This window comes from Coregonus clupeaformis, unplaced genomic scaffold (genome assembly GCF_020615455.1).
Source record: "Coregonus clupeaformis isolate EN_2021a unplaced genomic scaffold, ASM2061545v1 scaf0036, whole genome shotgun sequence".
NCBI lineage: Eukaryota > Metazoa > Chordata > Actinopteri > Salmoniformes > Salmonidae > Coregonus > Coregonus clupeaformis.
Genome location: NW_025533491.1, coordinates 862,006 through 886,345, shown reverse-complemented (window position 1 = coordinate 886,345; position 24,340 = coordinate 862,006). Strand labels below are relative to the sequence as shown.

The 24,340-nt window shown below is 46.9% G+C and overlaps 1 protein-coding gene across 2 annotated transcripts in view; it reads right to left on the bottom strand.

Moving 5' to 3' along the window:
- The window catches only part of LOC121555611 (procollagen-lysine,2-oxoglutarate 5-dioxygenase 2-like), a 116,870-nt gene that overhangs the window by 14,653 nt on the left and 77,877 nt on the right, over positions 1–24,340 (bottom strand). The window contains exons 9-14 of one of the 2 annotated variants that reach the window (XM_041869441.2): positions 24,203–24,328; positions 23,926–24,047; positions 18,994–19,098; positions 10,990–11,115; positions 8,013–8,154; positions 5,595–5,657 (exon numbers count right to left, since the gene is read on the bottom strand). In XM_041869441.2, the coding sequence (XP_041725375.2) occupies positions 5,595–5,657; positions 8,013–8,154; positions 10,990–11,115; positions 18,994–19,098; positions 23,926–24,047; positions 24,203–24,328 (684 nt within the window). The remainder of the gene's footprint in view (positions 1–5,594; positions 5,658–8,012; positions 8,155–10,989; positions 11,116–18,993; positions 19,099–23,925; positions 24,048–24,202; positions 24,329–24,340) is intronic. The other variant, XM_045212649.1, reaches the window with a different exon arrangement.

Genomic DNA, 24,340 nt, shown 5'->3' with positions numbered 1-24,340 from the left:
GAGGAGGGGACATGGTATGGGGAGGGAGGGAGGGGACATGGTATGGGGAGGGAGGGAGGGGACATGGTATGGGGAGGGAGGGGACATGGTATGGGGAGGGAGGAGGGCATGGTAGCGGGGAGGGAGGGGACATGGCATGGGGAGGGAGGGGGACATGGTATGGGGGAGGGAGGGGACATGGTATGGGGAGGGGAGGAGGGACATGGTATGGGGAGGGAGGGAAGGGGACATGGTATGGGGAGGGAGGGAGGGGACATGGTATGGGGAGGGAGGGAGGGACATGGTATGGGGAGGAGGGGACATGGTATGGGGAGGGAGGGACATGGTATGGGGAGGGAGGGAAGGGACATGGCATGGGGAGGAGGGAGGGGACATGGCATGGGAGAGGAGGGAAGGGACATGGTATGGGGGGGGACATGGTATGGGGAGAGGAGGGGACATGGTATGGGGGAGGGAGGGAGGGACATGGTATGGGGAGGGAGGGACATGGTATGGGGGAGGGAGGGACATGGTATGGGAGGAGGGGACATGATATGGGGAGGGAGGGAGGGGACATGGTATGGGGAGGGAGGGGACATGGTATGGGGAGGGAGGGAGGGGACATGGTATGGGGAGGGAGGGGACATGGTATGGGGAGGGAGGGGACATGGTATGGGGAGGGAGGGAAGGACATGGTATGGGGAGGGAGGGGACATGGTATGGGGAGGGAGGGAAGGGACATGGTATGGGAGGGAGGGAGGGAGACATGGTATGGGGGAGGGAGGGGACATGGCATGGGGAGGGAGGGACATGGTATGGGGAGGAGGGGACATGGCATGGGGAGGGAGGGGACATGGTATGGGGAGGGGGGGACATGGTATGGGGAGGGAGGGGACATGATATGGAGGGAGGGAGGGGACATGATATGGGGAGGGAGGGGACATGGTATGGGGAGGAGGGGACATGGTATGGGGGGAGGGAGGGAAGGAAATGGCATGAGGAGGAGGGGACATGGTATGGGGAGGGAGGGAGGGGACATGGTATGGGGAGGGAGGGGACATGGTATGGGGAGGAGGGGACATGGTATGGGGAGGGAGGGAGGGGACATGGTATGGGGAGGAGACATGGTATGGGGAGGGAGGGAGACATGGTATGGGGAGGAGGGAAGGGACATGGTATGAGGAGGAGGGGACATGGTATGGGGAGGAGGGAGGGACATGGCATGGGAGGGAGGGGACATGGTATGGGGATGGAAGGGACATGGTATGGGAGGAGGGGACATGGTATGGGGAGGGAGGGACACGATATGGGGAGGGAGGGAGGACATGATAGGGGGAGGAGGGAGGGGACATGGCATGGGGAGGAGGGGACATGGTATGGGGAGGAGGGGACATGGTATGGGAGGGAGGGAAGGACATGGTATGGGGAGGGAGGGAAGGGACATGGTATGGGGGAGGGAGGGAGGGGACATGGTATGGGGAGGAGGGGACATGGTATGGGGGAGGGAGGGGACATGGTATGGGGAGGAGGGAGGGGACATGGTATGGGGAGGGAGGAGGGGACATGGTATGGGGAGGAGGGGACATGGTATGGGGAGGGAGGGAGGGGACATGGTATGGGGAGGGAGGGAGGGGACATGGTATGGGGAGGGAGGGACATGGTATGGGGAGGAGGGGGACATGGTATGGGGAGGGAAGGGACATGGTATGGGGAGGGAGGGGACATGGTATGGGGAGGGAGGGGACATGGTATGGGGAGGGAGGGGACATGGTATGGGGAGGGAGGGACATGGTATGGGGAGGGAGGAGGGGACATGGTATGGGGAGGGAAGGACATGGCATGGGGAGGGAGGGGACATGGTATGGGGAGGGAGGGAGGGGACATGGTATGGGGAGGAGGGGACATGATATGGGGAGGGAGGGAGGGGACATGGCATGGGGAGGAAGGGACATGGTATGGGGAGAGGGGACATGGTATGGGGAGGGGGGGGACATGGTATGGGGGAGGGAGGGGACATGGTATGGGGAGGAGGGGACATGATATGGGGAGGGAGGAGGGGACATGGTATGGGGAGGAGGGACATGGCATGGGGAGGGAGGGAGGGGACATGGTATGGGGGAGGGAGGGACATGGCATGAGGAGGAGGAAGGGACATGGTATGGGGAGGGAGGGAGAGGGACATGAGCATGGGGAGAGGGGACATGGTATGGGAGAGGAGGAGGGGGACATGGTATGGGGAGGGAGGGACATGGTATGGGGAGGAGGGAGGGACATGGCATGGGGAGGGAGGAGGGGACAGGCATGGGGAGGAGGGGACATGGTATGGGGAGGGAGGGAGGGACATGGTATGGGGAGGAGGGGACATGGTATGGGGAGGAGGAGGGGACATGGTATGGGGGAGGGAGGGACATGGTATGGGGAGGAGGGAGGGGACATGGTATGGGGAGGGAGGGAGGGGACATGGTATGGAGGAGGGGGACATGGTATGGGGAGGGAGGGAGGGACATGGTATGGGGAGGGAGGGAGGGGACATGGTATGGGGAGGGAGGGAGGGGACATGGTATGGGGAGGGAGGGAGGGGACATGGTATGGGGAGGGAGGGAAGGGACATGGTATGGGGAGGGAGGGGACATAGTATGGGGAGGGAGGGGGGACATGGTAGGGGGAGGGAGGGGGGTTGTCTGGCGTTGCATTGTGGGGGGAGGTGGAGGAATGTGGCTGAACTGGACCCACTCTCAGACTTGGCTTTCTGTCTTTTCCCTTGACTGCACAGCTGGGAGGTTTGGGTTGTTTGGGATCTGTTTCTTATCCGAATAATGTCTCCAATTTACAATTTATGATTTTATTGATGTAATTTTAGGAGGGAGTTTGTCCTGATAGTCTGGGTCTGATCAGCTAGCCTAGTGTGAGACGGTCAGAGCATTGGGGATGGGTTTAGGGAGAGAAGCTTCTTACATGTACAGCTCTGAAGAAGCGAGTGGGATAAAGCATCATGAGTGACTACAGCTCCGTGACTACAGCTCCGTGACTACGGCTCCGTGACTACGGCTCCGTGACTACGGCTCCGTGACTACGGCTCCGTGACTACGGCTCCGTGACTATAGATCTCACGGACTGATACTATTTATACAAAGTATGTGGACACCACTTCAAATTAGTGGATTCGGCTATTTCAGCCACACCCGTTGCTGACAGGTGTATAAAATCGAGCACACAGCCATGCAATCTCCATAGACAAACATTGGCAGTAGAATGGCCTTACTGAAGAGCTCAGTGACTTTCAACGTTGCACCGTCACAGGATGCCACCTTTCCAACAAGTCATTTTGCCAAATTTCTGCCCTGCTCAACTGTAAGTGCTGTTATTATGAAGTGGAAACGTCTAGGAGCAACAACAGCTCAGCCGCGAAATGGAAGGCCACACAGAATGGGACATCCGAGTGCTAAAGCGCATAGCTCGAATAAATCGTCTGTCCTCGGTTGCAACACTCACTACCGAATTCCAAACTGCCTCTGGAAGCAACGTCAGCAGAATAACTGTTCGTCATGAGTTTCATGAAATGGGTTTCCATGGCCGAGCAGCCGCACACAAGCTTAAGGTCACCATGCGCAATGCCAAGTGTCGGCTGGAGTGGTGTAAAGCTCACCGCCATTGGACTCTGGAGCAGTGGAAACATGTTCTCTGGAGTGATGAATCACGCTTCACCATCTGGCAGTCCGACGGACGAATCTGGGTTTGGCAGATGCCAGGAGAACGCTACCTCCCCGAATACATAGTGCCAACTGTAAAGTTTGGTGGAGGAGGAATAATGGTATGGGGCTGTTTTTCATGGTTCGGGCTAGGCCCCTTAGTTCCAGTGAAGGGAAATCTTAATGATACAGCATACAATGACATTCTAGACAATTCTGTGCTTCCGATTTTGTGGCAACAGTTTGGGGAAGGCCCTTTCCTGTTTCAGCATGACAATGCCCCTGTGCACAAAGTGAGGTCCATACAGAAATGGTTTGTCGAGATCGGTGTGGAAGAACTTGACTGGTCAGCACAAAGCCCTGACCTCAACCCCATCGAACACGAACACCTTTGGGATGAATTGGAACGCCGACTGCGAGCCAGGCCTAATCGCCCAACATCAGTGCCCGACCTAACTAATGCTCTTGTGGCTGAATGGAAGCAAGTCCCCGCAGCAATGTTCCAACATCTAGTGGAAAGCCTTCCCAGAAGAGTGGAGGCTGTTATAGCAGCAAAGCGGGGACCAAGTCCATATTAGTGTCCATGATTTTTGAATGAGATGTTCGACAAGCAGGTGTCCACATACTTTTGGTCATGTAGCGTACATCTGATCATTATTCTCCTTGAGGGGTGGGAGGAACTACACTAGATCCTTCTGTCTCTAACCTCGCTCAGTCTCTAACTCATCACAGGCAGAAGGTCAACATCCATTTCCAAAGGGTTAGGCTGTGGAGACAGACAGCTATATCTCTATTGGTTATGAAGAGACAGACAGCTTTATCTCTATTGGTTACGAAGAGACAGACAGCTTTATCTCTATTGGTTACGAAGAGACAGACAGCTATATCTCTATTGGTTACGAAGAGACAGACAGCTTTATCTCTATTGGTTACGAAGAGACAGACAGCTATATCTCTATTGGTTACGAAGAGACAGACAGCTATATCTCTATTGGTTACGAAGAGACAGACAGCTTTATCACTATTGGTTAGGCTGAAGAGACAGAGAGCTATATCTCTATTGGTTACGAAGAGACAGACAGCTTTATCTCTATTGGTTAGGCTGAAGTGACAGAGAGCTATATCTCTATTGGTTACGAAGAGACAGACAGCTTTATCACTATTGGTTACGAAGAGACAGACAGCTTTATCTCTATTGGTTACGAAGAGACAGACAGCTATATCTCTATTGGTTACGAAGAGACAGACAACTTTATCTCTATTGTTACGAAGAGACAGACAGCTATATCTCTATTGGTTACGAAGAGACAGACAACTATATCTCTATTGGTTACGAAGAGACAGACAACTATATCTCTATTGGTTAGGCTGAAGAGACAGACAGCTATATCTCTATTGGTTACGAAGAGACAGACAGCTTTATCTCTATTGGTTACGAAGAGACAGACAGCTTTATCTCTATTGGTTACGAAGAGACAGACAGCTATATCTCTATTGGTTACGAAGAGACAGACAGCTTTTTCTCTATTGGTTAGGCTGAAGAGACAGACAGCTTTATCTCTATTGGTTACGAAGAGACAGACAGCTTTATCTCTTTTGGTTAGGCTGTGATCCTCTAAGAGGCCTCGGCAGACTTCCTGAAAGACATCACTACTCATCTCTAGAGATGATCTGATACTTTATGTTGATATAATCATTCATCAAATAAACAGCTCTGTAAGGGGTGATATTGTAATGCTCTGACGGAAAAACACGTCCATAGGAGTTCAGGTACTGATTCTTCAATTTCGTACCTGGCTCATAACTTTCTGGGGATACCTAATGGTTTCCTACCGCTGTTGGACATAGGCCTACGTTGGTTGGACGTTGTCAACCTGTTGGGAATTGTTATTTATACAAAGTAGAATAATGAAAGCAGTTAAAAACCTTTGGGACTCTGAGCATATGGAATGTTTCCGGGTTGGGGGAGTCTTTTTCTCTGTGATTGGTCTAAAACGAAGGAAAAGCACCATGTAAATGTTGTAACGTTACGTTTGACAGAGAGAGAGAGAGCTAGATTGATAGGCAGGGTAAGATGTAACATACAGGAGGATTAGGCAGGGTGGGGAGGAGAGGAGATGAGCCTGCTGCATTGCATTGAGGAAGACCAAGATTCCCTCTGAAGCTGATGTTTTGGTCGTTATTATTTTAGGAAGCATTGCATGCTGGGACAGAGGGACGCGGTGCAGAGATACATACAATCAGAGCAGAGCTCCGTGGCAGTACGAGTTAGCATGGGGTGACACGTGACCTGATGCCATAAAGCACAGCTGGACAGACTATATAGACCAGACCAAAGTCTACATGGGACAAGGGAGGTAACCAAACACAAAGGTCAGAAGACAGCCAGACATTCCCATTGGTTGGACATGGTCACATGACAGAGCAGAGGAGAGGAGGTGTAGGATGATGGGACACCAGTGGAGCAGAGAGCCCTGAAAGCACCACAGAGGCTGTCGTAAACAGAGGAGATCATGGCTTAAGGAAAGACAGACAGATAGACAGACAGCACATGGAGACAGACAGACAGACAGACAGATAGACAGATAGACAGATAGACAGATAGACAGACAGCACATGGAGACAGACAGACAGACAGACAGACAGACAGACAGACAGACAGACAGACAGACAGACAGACAGACAGACAGACAGACAGACAGACAGACAGACAGACAGACAGACAGACAGACAGACAGACAGACAGACAGACAGACAGACAGACAGACAGACAGACAGACAGACAGACAGACAGACAGGATACCACAGCAAATGGAGACAGATGGAGACTGGGAGACATTACCTTACAGAATACCAGTCTTTGCTCTCTGGAGGCTTTTTTAAGCATTCAGATACATATGCACTGAGTGGACAAAACATTAAGAACACCTGGTCTTTCCATGACATAGTTTTCTCCTGGATTCACCTGGTCAATCTACGATCCCTTATTGATGTCACTTAAATCCACTTCAATCAATTAAGGGGTGGAGACAAGGATGATTAAGCCTTGTGACAATTGAGGCATGGATTGTGTATGTGCCATTCAGAGGGTGAATGGGCAAGACCAAATATTTAAGTGCCTTTGAACGGGGTATGGTAGTAGGTGCCAGGCGCATCGGTTTGAGTGTGTCAAGAACTGGGACGCTGCTGGGTTTTTCACGCTCAACAGTTTCCCGTGTGTATCAAGAATGGTCCACCAACCAAAGGACATCCAGAATGGTCCACCACCCAAAGGACATCCAGAATGGTCCACCAACCAAAGGACATCCAGAATGGTCCACCAACCAAAGGACATCCAGAATGGTCCACCAACCAAAGGACATCCAGAATGGTCCACCAACCAAAGGACATCCAGAATGGTCCACCAACCAAAGGACATCCAGAATGGTCCACCAACCAAAGGACATCCAGAATGGTCCACCAACCAAAGGACATCCAGTCAACTTGACACAACTGTGTGAAGCATTATAATATAATAATAATAATATGCCATTTAGCAGACGCTTTTATCCAAAGCGACTTACAGTCATGCGTGCATACATTTTTGTGTATGGGTGGTCCCGGGGATCGAACCCACTACCTTGGCGTTACAAGCGCCGTGCTCTACCAGCTGAGCTACAGAGGACCACATTGAAGTCAACATGGGCCAGCATCCCTGTGGAACGCTTTTGACACCTTGTAGAGTCCATGCCCTGACTAATTGAGGCTGTTCTGAAGGCAAAAAGGGGAAGGGGTGCAACTCAATATTAGGAAAGTGTTCTTAATGTTTTGTATACTCAGTGTAGATACTGTACATACAGCATAAGCTAACCTAACCTAACACAAGCTAACACAAGCTAACATAAGCTAACCTAACCTAACACAAGCTAACACAAGCTAACATATGCTAAGATAACCTAACACAAGCTAACACAAGCTAACATATGCTAAGATAACCTAACACAAGCTAACATATGCTAACATATGCTAAGATAACCTAACATAAGCTAACATATGCTAAGATAACCTAACATAAGCTAACACAAGCTAAGATAAACTAACATAAGCTAACATAACCTAACATAAGCTAACATAAGCTAACAGTCTGGGTTGTGTCTATGGACAGTTGACAACACAGAGGAAGAGGCGAAGGCAGTGAGCCATTAAACTGCCTACAAATGTCCTTGTTTTCTGTCTTACATAAAACAGATGTCTTATATGCTTCCAATCTAAACAGTGTATTACTGTCATAGGCAGTAGCTACTAGATCATTATATTTATTTTTGCTGAGAAATGTAATAACAGGAGTTATCTGAGTGGTCTTACCAATTCTCTAGCATGTCTACACAGAGCCATGTCAGGATCCAGTTTCTCCAAAACAAAATGTTTCCTCTCCTTCAGCTCGTCTCTCAGGACCGCTCCCTTTATCAGGTAGATATGAGCCATGTAGGGAATGTTCCATACGCCCCTGAGCGAGGAGAGAGAGAGATTCGGTCAAACGGGATACAACTAAGTGTCACGGTCAGCTACCAGATATACTGGGTGTCTTAGTGATGTAAACAAATATTCAAAACGTCCTGCAACTCAGGATCTCAACTGCTGAACATGATTCTTCTTGTGGAGCTGCGCTATATTAAATATGTCATGCACGACCAGGGAATCTGATCCTGGATCTGGTTTGGAAAGACAGGTTTTTTTTGCGGGATCCTTGGCAGAGCGTCGTCGGATGCAGGAAACGCATGTTATCCATTCCACCTCTATTGTCTGTGGTGGTGATCCAATGAGATCATCACAAATGATCCTCCTGCCGGTTATTTTTACACACAACCATTCACTCACATCAGCCATAAACCCAGGCCCTGCCAGTGGACCACACCAACTAGCAGCATTCGAGGTTTAAAGGCTTGTTGTTCTGACAGCAGTGGAGGCTGGTGAAGGGAGAACGGCTCACAATGATGGCTGGAACGGGGCAAACGGAATGACATCAAACGCATAGAAACCATGTGTTTGATACCATTCCACTCACTCTTCTCCAGCCGTTACCACGAGCCCGTCCTCCCCAATTAAGGTGACACCAACCCCCTGTGTCTGACACTGTGGCTTCCATGAAACCGATCAGTGAGTGAGTAATACTCATAAATGCACAAATAAGCCGAATGCTGAGATATACAGTACCAGTCAAAAGTTTGGAAACACCTATTAATTCCAAGGTTTTTCTTTATTTTTTACAATTTTCTACATTGTTGAATAATAGTGAAGACATCAAAACTATGAAATAACACATGAAATCATGTAGTGACCAAAAAAGTGTTAAACAAATCAAAATACATTTGAGATTTTAGATTATTCAAAGTAGCCACCCTTTGCCTTGATGACAGCTTTGCACACTCTTGGCATTCTCTCAACCAGTTTCATGAGGAATGTTTTTCCAACAGTCTTAAAGGAGTTCCCACATATGCTGAGTACTTGTTGGCTGCTTTTCCTTCACTCTGCTGTCCAACTCATCCCAAACCATCTCAATTGGGTTGAGGTCGGGGGATTGTGGAGGCCAGGTCATCTGGTGCAGCACTCCATCACTCTCCTTAGTCAAATAGCCCTTACACAGCCTGGAGGTGTGTTTTGGGTCATTGTCCAGTTGAAAAACAAATGATAGTCCCACTAAGCCCAAACCAGATGGGACGGCGTATCGTTGCAGAATGCTGTGGTAGCCATGCTGGTTAAGTGTGCCTTGAATTCTAAAGAAATAGACAGACAGTGTCACCAGCAAAGCACCCCCACACTATCACACCTCCTCCTCCATGCTTCACGGTGGGAACCACACATGCAGATATCATCCGTTCACCTACTCTGCGTCTCACAAAGACACGGCGGTTGGAACCAAAAACCAAATTCCTGTGGCTGTCCTCATGAGAGCCAGTTTCATCATAGTGCTTGATGGTTTTTGCGACAGCATTGACTGACCTTCATGTCTTAAAATAATGATGGACTGTTGTTTCTCTTTGCTTATTTGAGCTGTTCTTGCCATAATATGGACTTGGTATTTTACCAAATAGGGCTATCTTCTGTATACCACCCTACCTTGTCACAACACAAATGTTTGGCTCAAATGCTCTACTCAGCAAATTGGATGTAGTCTATCACAGTGCCATCCGTTTTGTCACCAAAGCCCTGTATACTACCCACCACTGTGTCCTGTACGCTCTTGTTGGCTGGTCCTCACTACATATTCGTTGCCAAACCCACTGGCTCCAGGTCATCTATAAATCACTTCTAGGCAAATCCCCGCCTTATCTTAGCTCATTGGTCACCATAGCAGCACCCACCCGTAGTATGCGCTCCAGCAGGTATATCTCACTGGTCATCCCCAAAGCCAACACCTCCTTTAGCCGCCATTCCTTCCAGTTCTCTGCTGCCAATGACTGGAACGAATTGCAAAAATCTCTGAAGCTGGAGACTCTTATCTCCCTCACTAACTTTAAGCATCAGTTGTCAGAGCAGCTTACCGATCACTGCACCTGTACACAGCCCATCTGTAATTAGCCCACCCAACTACCTCATCCCCAAATTGTTATTTATTTTGCTCATTTGCACCCCAGTATCTCTATTCGCACATCATCTTCTGCACATCTATCATTCCAGTGTTAATACTAAATTGTAATTATTTTGCACTATGGCCTATTTATTGCCTTACCTCCATAACTTACAACATTAGCACACACTGTATATAGATTTTCTGTTGTATTTTTGACTTTGTTTTGTTTACCCCATATGTAACTCTGTGTTGTTGTTTTTATCGCACTGCTTTGCTTTATCTTGGCCAGGTCGCAGTTGTAAATGAGAACTTGTTCTCAACTGGCTTACCTGGTTAAATAAAGGTGAAATAAATAAATAAATAAGAAAACACATTAAGAAGGAAATAAATTCCACTAATTAACTTTTAACAAGGCACATCTGTTAATTGAAATGCATTCCAGGTGTCTACCTCATGAAGCTGGTTGAGAGAATGCCAAGAGTGTGCAAAGCTGCCATCAAGGCAAAGGGTGGCTACTTTGAAGAATCTCAAATATAAAACATATATTGATTTGTTTAACACTTTTTGGGTTACCACATGATTCCATATGTGTTATTTCATAGTTGTGATGTCTTCACTATTATTCTACAATGTAGAAAATAGTAAAAATAAAGAAAAACCCTTGAATGAGTAGGTGTGTCCAATCTTTTGACTGATAATGTACATATGACACATACAAAAGGATAGTTTATATGAAGTTCCAACCCCATTGGTTGAGGACAGGAGACTCACACACGCTTGCTCTGTACGATGTCGATGTAGTCTTCAGAACGGGCATAGTATCCGTCCAGACTCAACGCTCCCCAGAAGTTGGACCACAGCTTGCCATGACGAGTGACAAGGGGACCAATTATTTTCCTGCAGAAAAGAGAGTGAAGAAAGAGAGAGAGGAGAAAGAGAGAGAGGAGAAAGAGAGAGGACAGAGAGAGAGAGAGAGAGAGAGAGAGAGAGAGAGAGAGAGAGAGAGAGAGAGAGAGAGAGAGAGAGAGAGAAATTATATCAAACAGGATAAAACTAAGTATCATTTCCCAGACAGTTAGCCACCAGATATACTGGGTGTCTTAGTGGTGTAACAAACATTCAAACATCCTGCATCTCAGAACTCAACTCAACCCCCAAAGTGAACCAGGAGGATTGCTGCCAAGTGGGTAATGCTAGAACAGAATCTCAATGTGTCATATTACAGTAAACCAGACATAATATAATGGTAGCCTATAATATACTGAATTCACACAGGCATTCTGCTGGCCAGCTACTAAACAATGGTAGCAGACACAAAGCCTCCAAGTCTGAGTTTGTGTGTAAATGTGTGTGAGACCGACACACAACCTGCTGTTGGAGACAGACTCACAACCTGCTGTTGGAGACAGACACACAACCTGCTGTTGGAGACAGACTCACAACCTGCTGTTGGAGACAGACTCACAACCTGCTGTTGGAGACAGACTCACAACCTGGAACTATCGTGATTATTGAGGAAAACAAGTTATGGAGAATACATTACCAGAAATTACAGTGTTCATCTACAATATGGATACAACAATGTTGGTATAATACGAAGTGACGTTTCAAGCTCAGTCCATAGAGCCTCACGGTGTTTCAAGCTCAGTCCATAGAGCCTCACAGTGTTCCAAGCTCAGTCCATAGAGCCTCACGGTGTTTCAAGCTCAGTCCATAGAGCCTCACGGTGTTTCAAGCTCAGTCCATAGAGCCTCACGGTGTTTCAAGCTCAGTCCATAGAGCCTCACGGTGTTTCCATGCAGCCTGGCAAAACAGGAAGCCATGCCTGATTATTCTTCAACCAGTCAGAAGGGCCTGGGATTGGCTGTAATGTTGCTGTGGTTTCTTCACTCGAAGAGAGGACTACAAGCCTACCCTACCGCTGGTCTCTCCCGCTGGGCTCTACGGGCAAAACAACCACTGTGGAGGAACCAACCTCCGCAGACTGCAGCGGTAATATAACCTTCAGCAGACTGCAGCGGTAATATAACCTTCAGCAGACTGCAGCGGTAATATAACCTTCAGCAGACTGCAACGGTAATATAACCTTCAGCAGACTGCAGCGGTAATATAACCTTCAGCAGACTGCAGCGGTAATATAACCTTCAGCAGACTGCAGCGGTAATATAACCTTCAGCAGACTGCAGCGGTAATATAACCTTCAGTAGACTGCAGCGGTAATATAACCTTCAGCAGACTGCAGCGGTAATATAACCTTCAGCAGACTGCAGCAGTAATATAACCTTCAGCAGACTGCAGCGGTAATATAACCTTCAGCAGACTGCAGCAGTAATATAACCTTCAGCAGACTGCAGCGGTAATATAACCTTCATCAGACTGCAGCGGTAATATAACCTTCAGCAGGCTGCAGCAGTAATATAACCTTCAGCAGACTGCAGCGGTAATATAACTTTCAGCAGACTGCAGCGGTAATATAACCTTCAGCAGACTGCAGCAGTAATATAACCTTCAGCAGACTGCAGCGGTAATATAACTTTCAGCAGACTGCAGCGGTAATATAACCTTCAGCAGACTGCAGCGGTAATATAACCTTCAGCAGACTGCAGCGGTAATATAACCTTCAGCAGACTGCAGCTGTAATATAACCTTCAGCAGACTGCAGCGGTAATATAACCTTCAGCAGCGGTAATATAACCTTCAGCAGACTGCAGCAGTAATATAACCTTCAGCAGACTGCAGCGGTAATATAACCTTCAGCAGACTGCAGCAGTAATATAACTTTCAGCAGACTGCAGCGGTAATATAACCTTCAGCAGACTGCAGCGGTAATATAACCTTCAGCAGACTGCAGCGGTAAAATAACCTTCAGCAGACTGCAGCGGTAATATAACCTTCAGCAGACTGCAGTGGCAATATAACTTTCAGCAGACTGCAGCGGTAATATAACCTTCAGCAGACTGCAGCAGTAATATAACCTTCAGCGGTAATATAACTTTCAGAAGACTGCAGCGGTAATATAACCTTCAGCAGACTGCAGAGGTAATATAACCTTCAGCAGACTGCAGCAGTAATATAACCTTCAGCAGACTGCAGCGGTAATATAACCTTCAGCAGACTGCAGCAGTAATATAACCTTCAGCGGTAATATAACCTTCAGCAGACTGCAGCAGTAATATAACCTTCAGCAGACTGCAGCGGTAATATAACCTTCAGCAGACTGCAGCAGTAATATAACTTTCAGCAGACTGCAGCGGTAATATAACCTTCAGCAGACTGCAGCGGTAATATAACATTCAGCAGACTGCAGCGGTAAAATAACCTTCAGCAGACTGCAGCGGTAATATAACCTTCAGCAGACTGCAGTGGCAATATAACTTTCAGCAGACTGCAGCGGTAATATAACCTTCAGCAGACTGCAGCAGTAATATAACCTTCAGCGGTAATATAACCTTCAGCAGACTGCAGCAGTAATATAACCTTCAGCAGACTGCAGCGGTAATATAACCTTCAGCAGACTGCAGCAGTAATATAACCTTCAGCAGACTGCAGCGGTAATATAACCTTCAGCAGACTGCAGCAGTAATATAACCTTCAGCGGTAATATAACCTTCAGCAGACTGCAGCGGTAATATAACCTTCAGCAGACTGCAGCAGTAATATAACCTTCAGCAGACTGCAGCAGTAATATAACCTTCAGCGGTAATATAACTTTCAGCAGACTGCAGCGGTAATATAATCTTCAGCAGACTGCAGCAGTAATATAACCTTCAGCAAACTGCAGCAGTAATATAACCTTCAGCAGACTGCAGCAGTAATATAACCTTCAGCGGTAATATAACTTTCAGAAGACTGCAGCGGTAATATAACCTTCAGCAGACTGCAGCGGTAATATAACCTTCAGCAGTCTGCAGCAGTAATATAACCTTCAGCAGACTGCAGCAGTAATATAACCTTCAGCGGTAATATAACCTTCAGCAGACTGCAGCAGTAATATAACCTTCAGCAGACTGCAGCAGTACTATAACCTTCAGCAGACTGCAGCGGTAATATAACCTTCAGCAGACTGCAGCAGTAATATAACCTTCAGCAGACTGCAGCGGTAATATAACCTTCAGCAGACTGCAGCGGTAATATAACCTTCAGCAGACTGCAGCGGTAATATAACCTTCAGCAGACTGCAGCGGTAATATAACCTTCAGCAGACTGCAGCGGTAATATAACCTTCAGCAGACTGCAGCAGTAATATAACCTTCAGCAGACTGCAGCGGTAATATAACCTTCAGCAGACTGCAGCAGTAATATAACCTTCAGCGGTAATATAACCTTCAGCAGACTGCAGCGGTAATATAACCTTCAGCAGACTGCAGCAGTAATATAACCTTCAGCAGACTGCAGCAGTAATATAACCTTCAGCGGTAATATAACTTTCAGCAGACTGCAGCGGTAATATAATCTTCAGCAGACTGCAGCAGTAATATAACCTTCAGCAAACTGCAGCAGTAATATAACCTTCAGCAGACTGCAGCAGTAATATAACCTTCAGCGGTAATATAACTTTCAGAAGACTGCAGCGGTAATATAACCTTCAGCAGACTGCAGCGGTAATATAACCTTCAGCAGTCTGCAGCAGTAATATAACCTTCAGCAGACTGCAGCGTAATATAACCTTCAGCGGTAATATAACCTTCAGCAGACTGCAGCAGTAATATAACCTTCAGCAGACTGCAGCAGTACTATAACCTTCAGCAGACTGCAGCGGTAATATAACCTTCAGCAGACTGCAGCAGTAATATAACCTTCAGCAGACTGCAGCGGTAATATAACCTTCAGCAGACTGCAGCGGTAATATAACCTTCAGCAGACTGCAGCGGTAATATAACCTTCAGCAGACTGCAGCGGTAATATAACCTTCAGCAGACTGCAGCGGTAATATAACCTTCAGCGGTAATATAACTTTCAGAAGACTGCAGCGGTAATATAACCTTCAGCAGACTGCAGCAGTAATATAACCTTCAGCAGACTGCAGCGGTAATATAACCTTCAGCAGACTGCAGCGGTAATATAATCTTCAGCAGACTGCAGCGGTAATATAACCTTCAGCAGACTGCAGCGGTAATATAACCTTCAGCAGACTGCAGCGGTAATATAACCTTCAGTAGACTGCAGCGGTAATATAACCTTCAGCAGACTGCAGCAGTAATATAACCTTCAGCAGACTGCAGCAGTAATATAACCTTCAGCAGACTGCAGCGGTAATATAACCTTCAGCAGACTGCAGCGGTAATATAATCTTCAGCAGACTGCAGCGGTAATATAACCTTCAGCAGACTGCAGCAGTAATATAACCTTCAGCAGACTGCAGCGGTAATATAATCTTCAGCAGTAATATAACCTTCAGCAGACTGCAGCAGTAATATAACCTTCAGCATACTGCAGCGGTAATATAACTTTCAGCAGACTGCAGCAGTAATATAACCTTCAGCAGTAATATAACCTTCAGCAGACTGCAGCAGTAATATAACCTTCAGCAGACTGCAGCAGTAATATAACCATCAGCAGACTGCAGCGGTAATATAACCTTCAGCAGACTGCAGCGGTAATATAACCTTCAGCAGACTGCAGCAGTAATATAACCTTCAGCAGACTGCAGCGGTAATATAACCTTCAGCAGACTGCAGCAGTAATATAACCTTCAGCAGACTGCAGCGGTAATATAACCTTCAGCAGACTGCAGCAGTAATATAACCTTCAGCAGACTGCAGCAGTAATATAACCATCAGCAGACTGCAGCGGTAATATAACCTTCAGCAGACTGCAGCGGTAATATAACCTTCAGCAGACTGCAGCAGTAATATAACCTTCAGCAGACTGCAGCGGTAATATAACCTTCAGCAGACTGCAGTGGCAATATAACCTTCAGCAGACTGCAGCGGTAATATAACCTTCAGCAGACTGCAGCAGTAATATAACCTTCAGCAAACTGCAGAAGTAATATAATCTTCAGCAGACTGCAGCGGTAATATAACCTTCAGCAGACTGCAGCAGGAATATAACCTTCAGCAGACTGCAGCAGTAATATAACCTTCAGCAGTAATATAACCTTCAGCAGACTGCAGCAGTAATATAACCTTCAGCAGACTGCAGCAGTAATATAACCTTCAGCAGACTGCAGCAGTAATATAACTTTCAGCAGACTGCAGCAGTAATATAACCTTCAGCAGACTGCAGCAGTAATACAACCTTCAGCAGTAATATAACCTTCAGCAGACTGCAGCAGTAATATAACCATCAGCAGACTGCAGCGGTAATATAACCTTCAGCAGACTGCAGCTGTAATATAACCTTCAGCAGACTGCAGCGGTAATATAACCTTCAGCAGACTGCAGCAGTAATATAACCTTCAGAAGACTGCAGCGGTAATATAACCTTCAGCAGACTGCAGTGGCAATATAACCTTCAGCAGACTGCAGCGGTAATATAACCTTCAGCAGACTGCAGCAGTAATATAACCTTCAGCAAACTGCAGCAGTAATATAACCTTCAGCAGACTGCAGCGGTAATATAACCTTCAGCAGACTGCAGCAGGAATATAACCTTCAGCAGACTGCAGCAGTAATATAACCTTCAGCAGTAATCTAACTTTCAGAAGACTGCAGCGGTAATATACAGCATACCTGTTCTATATTACCCATGGAACGTACAGCATACCTGTTCTATATTACCCATGGACCGTACAGCATACCTGTTCTATATTACCCATGGAACGTACAGCATACCTGTTCTATATTACCCATGGAACGTACAGCATACCTGTTCTATATTACCCATGGAACATACAGCATACCTGTTCTATACTACCCATGGAACGTACAGCATACCTGTTCTATATTACCCATGGACCGTACAGCATACCTGTTCTATATTACCCATGGAACGTACAGCATACCTGTTCTATATTACCCATGGAACGTACAGCATACCTGTTCTATATTAACCATGGAACGTACAGATTACCTGTTCTATATTACCCATGGAACGTACAGCATACCTGTTCTATATTACCCATGGAACGTACAGCATACCTGTTCTATATTACCCATGGAACGTACAGCATACCTGTTCTATATTACCCATGGAACGTACAGCATACCTGTTCTATATTAACCATGGAACGTACAGCATACCTGTTCTATATTACCCATGGAACGTACAGCATACCTGTTCTATATTACCCATGGACCGTACAGCATACCTGTTCTATATTACCCATGGACCGTACAGCATACCTGTTCTATATTACCCATGGAACGTACAGCATACCTGTTCTATACTACCCATGGAACGTACAGCATACCTGTTCTATATTACCCATGGACCGTACAGCATACCTGTTCTATATTACCCATGGAACGTACAGCATACCTGTTCTATATTACCCATGGACCGTACAGCATACCTGTTCTATATTACCCATGGACCGTACAGCATACCTGTTCTATATTACCCATGGACCGTACAGCATACCTGTTCTATATTACCCATGGAACGTACAGCATACCTGTTCTATATTACCCATGGAACGTACAGCATACCTGTTCTATATTACCCATGGAACGTACAGCATACCTGTTCTATATTACCCATGGAACGTACAGCATACCTGTTCTATACTACCCATGGAACATACAGCATACCTGTTCTATATTACCCATGGACCGTACAGCATACCTGTTCTATATTACCCATGGAGCGTACAGCATACCTGTTCTATATTACCCATGGAACGTACAGCATACCTGTTCTATATTACCCATGGAGCGTACAGCATACCTGTTCTATATTACCCATGGAACGTACAGCATACCTGTTCTATATTACCCATGGAGCGTACAGCATACCTGTTCTATACTACCCATGGAACGTACAGCATACCTGTTCTATATTACCCATGGAGCGTACAGCATACCTGTTCTATATTACCCATGGACCGTACAGCATACCTGTTCTATATTACCCATGGACCGTACAGCATACCTGTTCTATATTACCCATGGAACGTACAGCATACCTGTTCTATATTACCCATGGAACGTACAGCATACCTGTTCTATATTACCCATGGAACGTACAGCATACCTGTTCTATATTACCCATGGAACGTACAGCATACCTGTTCTATATTACCCATGGAGCGTACAGCATACCTGTTCTATATTACCCATGGAACGTACAGCATACCTGTTCTATATTACCCATGGAACGTACATAAACATTGCAAGTGTGAGATCATTGAGGTTTGTGTCCCTATGACGATCCCTCTGTATAGTAACGGCCACAACACTATAAAGACATCATCCCTGTTCAAATGGCCTGAGACAGAAATACAATAACATACCTGTTCAAATGGCCTGAGACAGAAATACAATAACATACCTGTTCAAATGGCCTGAGACAGAAATACAATAACATACCTGTTCAAATGGCCTGAGACAGAAATACAATAACATACCTGTTCAAATGGCCTGAGACAGAAATACAATAACATACCTGTTCAAATGGCCTGAGACAGAAATACAATAACATACCTGTTCAAATGGCCTGAGACAGAAATACAATAACATACCTGTTCAAATGGCCTGAGACAGAAATACAATAACATACCTGTTCAAATGGCCTGAGACAGAAATACAATAACATACCTGTTCAAATGGCCTGAGACAGAAATACAATAACATACCTGTTCAAATGGCCTGAGACAGAAATACAATAACATACCTGTTCTGCTCAATGAGGATCTTCAGGGTCTGTCTGTTGGTGAGCATCACGTCAGCGTCCATACTGAGATAGAAGTCACAGCTCGGGTCCTTACGACACAGCCCCCTGGGTTATCGATATGGAGAAAATAAGTCTAATCAATCATTGTTTAATTATAACTGACAACGTAATGATGGCCTGCTGAGCTACCAAGCACAGACTTTGAAGTCCTAAAGGAGATACATTTAGTCATCACTTATTCCCCAGCTCCCTAGACACAGGCCATGTACAAGAGTAATCAATCAATGATCAATTATAACTGATTACATAATGATAGGGTGATGAGGTACCAGACATATACTTTGCCAGAAGTCCTACAGTGCTGTGCAAGTCACCAATTATTAGATCCTAAAGTAAACACTCCTCCACTCCTTTACTAATTCCCTCGTACAGAGATTCAGTTCTCAATGACCCCGTTGGACGGTGTAATTTAGGTTTATGAACTGTATTCATCTGAAGATTACAGACCAGTGATAACCCTTAGAGAGGATTGTGAATCATGGGGGGACATCCCGACCTGCCCTGTCCTATCCTGCCCTGTCCCGTCCTACCCAGTCCTGTCCTGCCCCATCCTGTCTTGTCCTGCCCTGTCCCGTCCTACCCCGTCCTGTCTTGTCCTGCCCCGCCCTGTCCTGCCCCTTCCTGCCCGTCCTGTCTAGTGATCTAAGACATCAGCATGCTCTCTATGTGATAGATCAATGAGTTCAATGAAAGCCTGGTGCCATATCTGTTTGTGCTGTCTAACCTAACCTGGTGCCAGATCTGTTTGTGCTGTCTAACCTGGTGCCAGATCTGTTTGTGCTGTCTAAACTAGCCTGGTGCCAGATGTTTGTGCTGTCTAACGTAGCGTGGTGCCAGATATGTTTGTGCTGTCTAACCTAGCCTGTTGCCAGATCTGTTTGTGCTGTCTAACCTAGCCTGGTGCCAGATATGTTTGTGCTGCCTAACCTAGCCTGGTGCCAGATCTGTTTGTGTTGTCTAACCTAGCTTGGTGCCAGATCTGTTTGTGCTGTCTAAACTAGCCTGGTGCCAGACCTGTTTGTGCTGTCTAACCTAGCCTGGTGCCAGATCTGTTCATACTCCTATCTTCATTGTCACACAGCTAGACAGCACAAACAGATCTGAGGTATAGGGGATAGGAGGATAGTGAGATAGGAGGATATGAGGATAGTGGGATAGGAGGATAGTGGGATAGGAGGATAGTGGGATAGGAGGATAGTGGGATAGGAGAATAGTGGGATAGGAGGATAGTGGGATAGGAGGATAGTGGGATAGGAGGATAGTGGGATAGTGGGATATGAGGATAGGGGGATAGTGAGATAGGAGGATAGGAGGATAGTGGGATAGGAGGATAGGGGGATAGGAGGATAGTGGGATAGGAGGATAGGAGGATAGTGGGATAGTGGGATAGGAGGATAGGAGGATAGGAGGATAGTGGGATAGGAGAATAGTGGGATAGTGGGATAGGAGGATAGTGGGATAGGATGATAGTGGGATAGGAGGATAGGGGGATAGGAGGATATGAGGATAGGGGGATAGTGGGATAGGAGGATAGTGGGATGGTGGGATGGTGAGATAGGAGGATAGTGGGATAAGAGGATAGTGGGATAAGAGGATAGGGGGATAGGAGGATATGAGGATAGTGGGATAGGAGGATAGTGGGATAGGAGGATATGAGGATAGTGGGATAGGAGGATAGGAGGATAGTGGGATAAGTGGATAGTGGGATAAGAGGATAGGGGGATAGGAGGATAGGATGATAGTGGGATAGGAGGATAGGAGAATAGTGGGATAGGAGGATAGGAGGATAGTGGGATAGGAGGATAGTGGGATAGGAGCATAGTGGGATAGGAGGATAGGAGGATAGTGGGGTAGGAGGATAGGGGGATAGTGGGATAGGATGATAGTGGGATAGGAGAATAGGAGGATAGGGGGATAGGGGGATAGGAGGATAGGGGGATAGTGGGATAGGAGGATAGTGGGATAGGAGGATAGGGGGATAGGGGGATAGGAGGATAGGAGGATAGTGGGATAGGAGGATAGGAGGATAGTGGGATAGGAGGATAGTGGGATAGGAGGATAGTGGGATAGGGGAATAGGAGGATAGGGGAATAGGAGGATAGGAGGATAGGGGGATAGTGGGATAGGAGGATAGGAGGATAGTGGGATAGGGGGATAGGAGGATAGTGGGATAGGAGGATAGGGGGATAGTGGGATAGGATGATAGGAGGATAGGAGGATAGGAGGATAGGAGGATAGGAGGATAGGAGGATAGGAGGATAGTGGATAGGAGGATAGTGGGATAGGAGGATAGTGGGATAGGAGTATAGTGGGATAGGAGGATAGTGGGATAGGAGGATAGTGGGATAGGAGGATAGTGGGATTGGAGGATAGGAGGATAGTGGGATAGGAGGATAGGAGGATAGGGGGATAGGAGGATAGGAGGAAAGGGGGATAGTGGGATAGGAGGATAGTGGGATAGGAGAATAGTGGGATAGGGGAATAGGAGGATAGGGGAATAGGAGGATAGGAGGATAGGGGGATAGTGGGATAGGAGGATAGGAGGATAGTGGGATAGGGGGATAGGAGGATAGTGGGATAGGAGGATAGGAGGATAGTGGGATAGGAGAATAGGAGGATAGGGGGATAGGGGGATAGGAGGATAGGGGGATAGTGGGATAGGAGGATAGTGGGATAGGAGGATAGGGGGATAGGAGGATAGGAGGATAGTGTGATAGGAGGATAGGAGGATAGTGGGATAGGAGGATAGTGGGATAGGGGGATAGTGGGATAGGGGAATAGGAGGATAGGGGGATAGGAGGATAGGAGGATAGGGGGATAGTGGGATAGGAGGATAGGAGGATAGTGGGATAGGGGGATAGGAGGATAGTGGGATAGGAGGATAGGAGAATAGTGGTATAGGATGATAGGAGGATAGGAGGATAGTGGATAGGAGGATAGGAGGATAGTGGGATAGTGGGATAGGGGAATAGGAGGATAGGGGAATAGGAGGATAGGAGGATAGGGGGATAGTGGGATAGGAGGATAGGAGGATAGTGGGATAGGGGGATAGGAGGATAGTGGGATAGGAGGATAGGGGGATAGTGGGATAGGATGATAGGAGGATAGGAGGATAGGAGGATAGGAGGATAGGAGGATAGTGGATAGGAGGATAGTGGGATAGGAGGATAGTGGGATAGGAGTATAGTGGGATAGGAGGATAGTGGGATAGGAGGATAGTGGGATAGGAGGATAGTGGGATTGGAGGATAGGAGGATAGTGGGATAGGAGGATAGGAGGATAGGGGGATAGGAGGATAGGAGGAAAGGGGGATAGTGGGATAGGAGGATAGTGGGATAGGAGAATAGTGGGATAGGAGGATAGTGGGATAGGAGGATAGGAGGATAGTGGGATAGGAGAATAGGAGGATAGGGGGATAGGGGGATAGGAGGATAGGGGGATAGTGGGATAGGAGGATAGTGGGATAGGAGGATAGGGGGATAGGAGGATAGGAGGATAGTGTGATAGGAGGATAGGAGGATAGTGGGATAGGAGGATAGTGGGATAGGGGGATAGTGGGATAGGGGAATAGGAGGATAGGGGGATAGGAGGATAGGAGGATAGGGGGATAGTGGGATAGGAGGATAGGAGGATAGTGGGATAGGGGGATAGGAGGATAGTGGGATAGAAGGATAGGAGAATAGTGGTATAGGATGATAGGAGGATAGGAGGATAGTGGATAGGAGGATAGGAGGATAGTGGGATAGGAGGATAGTGGGATAGGAGTATAGTGGGATAGGAGGATAGTGGGATAGGAGGATAGTGGGATAGGAGGATAGTGGGATAGTGGGATTGGAGGATAGGAGGATAGTGGGATAGGAGGATAGGAGGATAGGGGGATAGGAGGATAGGAGGAAAGGGGGATAGTGGGATAGGAGGATAGTGGGATAGGAGAATAGTGGGATAGGAGGATAGTGGGATAGGAGGATAGTGGGATAGAATGATAGGGGGATAGGAGGATAGTGGGATAGGAGGATAGGAGAATAGTGGGATAGGATGATAGGAGGATAGGATGATATGAGGATAGGAGGATAGGAGGATAGTGGGATAGGAGGATAGGAGGATAGTGGGATAGGAGGATAGTGGGATAGGAGGATAGGAGGATAGGAGTATAGTGGGATAGGAGGATAGTGGGATAGGAGGGTAGTGGGATAGGAGGATAGTGGGATAGGAGGATAGTGGGATAGGAGGATAGTGGGATAGGAGAATAGTGGGATAGGAGGATAGTGGGATAGGAGGATAGGAGGATAGTGGGATAGGAGGATAGTGGGATAGGAGGATAGGAGGATATGAGGATAGGAGGATAGTGGGATAGGAGGATAGGAGGATAGTGGGATAGGAGGATAGGAGGCCTAGTCTTTCTGAGGTGAGGCAAGGCGAGGCGAGAACATTTCAGGTGAGGGGGGATGGTTTCATCCTGTGCTCCTGCTATTGACCCAGGCTTCTTTATGGTGTACACCAGAGTCATGTCTCTTCATGGCTCTGTACAGCATAACCTAGAGAAGACATGTTGAATCACACACTGCTCTCTGCTGAATGATGACACAGGTCTCTGAAGCTCTGCTTTCAGACCAGCTGTAGGTCTGTTTAACATCTGAGACAAATTATGTATTTATTTTCTACCTGGCTTTATCCTCCAATAACATTTTTTGACACCACTGCTAAACATTATGACAGAGATTCTTGATTTGCATATTTTCTTGAATGATTAATTAGGGCCAATGCTCTGACTGTTTAGCAAGTCTGAGATGAAGAATGTCTGTGAAATGATATGATGTGGAGATGGGGACACACACAACTTGATGAATCACACAGGTCAAGTAGCGTACGTACATGCCCATATTCCTGGCCTCTCCTTGGCTCAAGTTCTCCTCCGGACCCACAACCTTGAAGCTGTTGAACACATCTTTATTCTCCTCCCAAAACCTCTGGATGTGTCTCTCGTGGTAAACCTCCTGCAGAGAGAGAATTATTACTAATATTACATGTATATTATAGAGAGCTGAGAGAGAGAGGGAGAGAGAGAGAGAGAAGAGGTCATGGTTGATGATTGGGAGCTGTGTCTTGGACTGAGTCGACCCAGAGCCAAGGTCCAGCTGCAGATACTCACATTGTTATGAACGAAGATGTTAAGTTTATGTTTGGGGTAGTCGAGGGTCACAAGTCTTTGGAAGAATTGGGAGAGGAAAGGAGTGGGCTGTTCGATGAACACTCCAACCATCACAGTGGGATACTCCTGTTGAGACAA